Source organism: Asparagus officinalis, chromosome 2 (assembly GCF_001876935.1).
Source record: "Asparagus officinalis chromosome 2, Aspof.V1, whole genome shotgun sequence".
NCBI classification, from domain to species: domain Eukaryota; kingdom Viridiplantae; phylum Streptophyta; class Magnoliopsida; order Asparagales; family Asparagaceae; genus Asparagus; species Asparagus officinalis.
In genome coordinates, this window is record NC_033795.1 from 30,374,822 (window position 1) to 30,380,541 (window position 5,720).

The window sequence follows — 5,720 nt, forward strand, 5'->3', positions numbered from 1 at the left end:
AAGACTTCGTACATTTGTTGTTGATATCACATCTAATTAACATGTATCTCCAAGAGTTAACAGATTTCCACGAATGTTAACAGGAAAGCCTAAAAGTTAACAGTTTAAGCTAAAAGTTAACATAATATCGAGATAGTTAACAAGCAACCAAATAGACAACTTTAGTGAAACAAGTACATTATACTAAAATTCTTACATTATTACAGCTGATATTGCTTGAATACACAATGTGATTAGTCTTACATTCTCACATATTACAAAAGTATTCCACAATGTGCTACAAAAGTATTCACAACCTACATTTCTCTATTAAAAGTATTGTACTAATAAGCAATCCGCACTAATCACCAATTGGCTCATTGCAAGTAGCTCGATTGTGACCCTCAGCTTTGTATCGAGAACATTTCACTACACATTTGTAAATGGCTCTGTTGTTTATACTTCTAGTTCTATTTCTTCCCTTTCTTTTAGTAGTAATTGGTGGCAATATATCGATTTCATCTCTTGGCACACTTTGCTCCTCATAATCTGAAATGGAAAAAAGGACTTGGTCATAGCTCTTTTTAAATGCTTCTACGGACATAAACCAATCACGATATTGGTATACATCTTTCTTCATATAAATAATAACTGCACAAGCATGCTTACACGGAATACGTATTACGTCCCAAGCTCGGCAAGGACATGTTTTCTTCTCCAAATCAACATGTGTAGTTCTATGTGATTGCACTTCAAATATTATATCTCTGGATTGTTTAACATCCAAAGTACATCCCTTTTTAATATTTTCTTTAAGAACCTGCTTAGCTTTAGTCCAAAGATAACCATTCCATTTTTTAGCCATTATGCGTCTATTGTTCATGCGAACCATAACTTGTTTATTATATGCTCCACCATTTGTAGTACACGTAATATTCGAGCTTCACGTATCCGCTTGTTAAAGGACTCCGCCACATTGGAGGTTACATGACCATATCTTCAAACATCAAAACAATAACTTGTATAAGTATAGTTCTTAAAGTATATAAAAACATTAACATATAGCTATAAAACCTAATAGTTAATAATGAAAGTTAACATATAACACTGAAATGTCAAACATACAAAGGTAAGTTAACATCTACCACTGATAATTAGCATCTATGCATGAAAGTTACAAAATATAATTGAACACTAACATTTACTGTAAAACATCATAATGATTTATGGTGGTACCTAATTCCAGGGAAGAATGCATTTGCTCACCGATCTAGAGAGTAATTAATTACAATGTCATATGTTGCTGGAGATATCTCATAAATATCTTTCATAAAATCATTTCATTCTGATTTAGTATATTTATAACATGCAGATTGGAGCAAATTTCCCTAAGCTTGTGTGTCCTTTGACTTCATTCCCAAATCCTTTAGTTTTTTTCTAAAATTTTCGACCAGATGTAAAACACCCCTTGAGTGAATTGCTTCAAAAAAATGTTCTTTCACAGCTTCTCTAATTTCCTTGTTGGCATAAAAAATTATTACCAATTGGTGGGGAGGATTGTATGGGTTTGACCTTTCATACATTATGTACCATAAACTTTGTAGGAACTACATCTAATTAACTACATGTTCCTGATCGCATATGCAATAAGCTACTGGAAATATCCCTTAGTCACCGTCGTATGCAATGATGCTAAGGAGCATGTCTCTATATCTGTCTTTCAAAAAGGTCACATCCAAAAATAATAGGGGTCTATATCCATTTAAGAGACTAATGATGTAAGCAGCTTAATATATGAATAGTCTTATAAACTTTCCTTCATTCTGTTCGATACAAATGTAGCTTCTTGGATTTATTTCCTTTACCACGTGCTCATACCTATACATCAATGTCATCATATTTCAGGTCAATATAATACATTGGAGGAAATATGAAATAATTTTTTAAAGTTAACATCTAACCGTGAAAGTTGATAGTTATCTATGAAACATAACATCCAACTATGAAAGTTAACATATATCAATGAAACATAACACCCAATGTGTAAGGTTAATATATTGGACAATAAATCAACAACTGAAATTGTACTATAAGCATCTTCTACAAAAAAAATTATATATTCAATAACAAATTTGTAAAGTTTACCATCTTAGTTGATCGTAAGACTCATAACTATCACCATACAACTCCTATTGTACTCTTTCTTTGCCTCACCATAACTTACTATATTCAATTCTTAATCTATACCGAGTGAGAAACTCCTTTTGCCCATCAACTGGATGGATTTCAGGCTGAACCTTTAACACAGGTTGCAATTAGGCTGCTATGAATTTGCAAGATGCCCATGATTGTCCTGACAAGTTAGTATGTTGTCCACAATTGTGTTCATTCATAAACCTCTTGATTTCAATTCTATATTCATTTTTAGCAGGAGAGGCAAATAGTATCCAAGGGTATCCATATGTTTTCTTATATCGACAAGAAACTCGGATATGTTTGGGTTCATTCTTTGCAAATTCAAAATCAAACGTTTTTGTAATAGAATAGTATTGTAAAGCTAGTCACAATTCGTTTACACTATCAAATTGTTGGCCCCTTTCAGTTAATGCTTGTGGCACCATTGAGGAATGATGGAAGTGTTGTTGAGAATATCATTAGATCCTATTACACATTCTCACCAGACGGGCAATCATTTCGGATCTTCTCTGAATTAAAAGTATTTCCTGGAGAAGGATTACTATATACAACATTCAAACAGGTATCACTGCTACACAAATTAATGAATCAGTGAGATATAAAATTCAACTATAATATTATCTTTTGATATTTTAAATTAACAACTTGTTTTATAAGTTAATAGGTAACTTTGAACGATAACTGACTAGAAGAAATGTTAATTGGTTTTGGTAAAACTTAACGTAGAGTTGTGAAAGTTAACATACTGTAGCAAAAGTTAACAGACTAGAAGGAAAGTTAACATGTTCAGTTAAAAGTTAACATGTTATTGTGATAGTTAACAAAAAATCCTAAAAGTTAACATGTTCTAGTGAAAGTTAACTGATAGCTATGAAAATTGACAAACAACTAGAAAAGTTATCATGTAACCATTAAAGTTAACAATTATGATTCGTCTATGCTTTGAAACTTGAAATCACAAAGCGTACATCATACAAAGTCTAATTTTAAAAAGAGTTTATTAATTACTTACATTTTAGTTAAAACTTTCTGATTTTTTTAGAAGTAAAACCCTTTATATTAACAACAGCTTGCATAGGAATCTCCATATAACCAATATTTCAATTATGCTCCACCATACACTTCAAATCCTCTTCATTATCAACTAAAAAACTCAGATTTGGGTGTCTCTCAGATTTATATATCAATGGTAACTCATCTTGATGTACTTTTAGTCTTTCATACACATCAAATTTTAGTTCATAAAAGCTTGTTGTAGAACTTAGTATTGAGAATATAGCTTTCTCGCCTAATGATACCATGCAAATAAAGTCTTTGGTGGCCATAGGGGGTTGTTGAAAGTTATGAGGGTAGTTATGAGGAGTAATTAGGGAAATTTTTATGACATAAGGGGTTGTTGAATGTTGAAGAACTAAACCCTAATATCATAAATGAGAGAGTGAGAGATTAAACAATAAGATAGGGAACATATGATGACTTAGAGGAGTAATGGAGGGATGTCATGCCTTTTCCACTCCATTATTGACGTTGCCTCACATTAACTGCAATGTCCTCTTCCACCAGCTACTTTGGGTTACCATGGTGGCTTCATAGTTGAGAAGAGGGTATTTTTGGAAGACCATCTCAAATACAACCCATACATGTATAATAATGAGCTTTTGTGGCTGGTCCATACTATTTTTGGTCTTTTGAGGTTAAAGCATATGAGAAAAACTTCATGGTACTAGGCCACATGAGGTTTCTTGTTTTGGGGCCTTGACACATCTTTTTGTTGATCTTTTCCGATTATATGTACATAATTTGGATTTCTTAATTTTTTTTTAATTTTTTGAATTTTTCTTGATTTTTAAGGGCTGTTTTTATATTTTTTTTCTTTTGATTTTTATATAAAAAACAAAACAAAAAAATTTCTTTCTTTTTTTGTTTTCCTTGAAAAATATAAAAACTTTGGATATGCCTATGTATATGCTTTTATAAGATTGATTCAAATAATATTATCTTTTGGTATATAGACTTGATTATATCACACATGTTCACATATAGTTTACAAATCTATTAATATAAGTATTTATGCATGCAATGATGAAAATATGACTACTTGACGCATTGTTTCTCGAGATATTTCATGTTATATTTTCACACACCTAGTTTTATACTTATCAAGTTTAGTAATGTGAAATGGGGGGAAAAACTTTTTATATTTTGTCTATAAGATATTTTTGGAATATAACAAGAGTTTTTGAGCTTGTTCTTTTTCGATAATGCATAAATCTATTCTTTACATGTACAAATGTGCATTTATGCTTAAATATATGAAACAAAAGGCCATATTCATTAAAAGATGATCAAAGGTCCACACTCTTATGAAATTAACAAAAAATTGAGTGTTTATTTGTTAAAAGATAGTCAAAAACCCACACTTGTGTATTATTTTTGAGAAAGTCTCAAATGGTAGCCATCTTGTACTGAATACTTTTATATTTATAAATGGTGTGAATCTCCCGTCAAACATTATCGTTCTTTCTCTTAAATTCCATACAGTTGAGGTGATAGGGCGATACTTTAGTCCTTAGTTTCTAAGGTTGAGATAGTTAAAGTTTTATTATTTCTCATTTTTCTCTTTGATATTTATGAATTTGTCTAATGAAATAGTATGATTTTTTTACTATTAATTTCATAAACTTTTTAATGACATTTAATCTTTTTATGTGTGATTTTTATGTGATTTCTCTTGTATTCAAGTATTTTGTGATTATATTTTAATCCATTATGCTATTTTCATATGAATAGGTGTGTATTTCTCTACCTTACACCTTTAAATAATTTTTTATTTGTTAAAAGATAGTCAAAGACCCACACTGGTGTATTATTTTAATTTTTTTGAAAACTCTCGATACCTTGCTTCAGGGGACTTTTGACAATACTTGTGTTTGATTACACTTTTCATGGATGTATGAATGTAGGGAGAGCATTCTATATATGTTCTTTTTACATGAAAGTGTATTTGTGCTTCTTGTCATTGTATATAAATCTCAAATATGCATATATTCAGGTATTTCAAATTTTAAGTTTGTAATTAACAAAAGGGGAGAGATTGATAGGATGTAGTCCGTACAATAGCCCATGTTTGAGTAATAACTAACTTTTATTTAATAATAATATTTGTTTAAGATGATATAGTTCAGGTGAATACAGGTATAAGACGTATACGAGCCAAAATGACACGAAAATCAGGACAAACTCTAATTTTAATTATCAAACCATTGATAGGTGTCAGGAACCCATCGATGGGGAAGAGGTTGTTAATGGTTTGCAGGAACAAATTGTATATTTTTAAGAATAGGATTTTAACCCATCAATGGCTTATATGCACCCATCGGTGGTGCTCAAAAACACATTGATGGTCGTGAGTAACCATTGATGGTGATGACGACAAATTAATGATTTAATCACAACTATTCATTTATCCCTTTCATCTCCGACTTCCACTATGATTAGGGAATATCTTTCCTAATTAATTAGAGGTTACATAAGATTGAAAGAGC

The 5,720-nt window shown here is 30.9% G+C and overlaps 1 protein-coding gene across 1 annotated transcript; it reads right to left on the minus strand.

Moving 5' to 3' along the window:
- LOC109831011 lies at positions 341-844 on the minus strand. Its single transcript, XM_020398355.1, has one exon. The coding sequence runs from the start codon at positions 842-844 to the stop codon at positions 341-343; it is 504 nt and encodes a 167-aa protein (XP_020253944.1).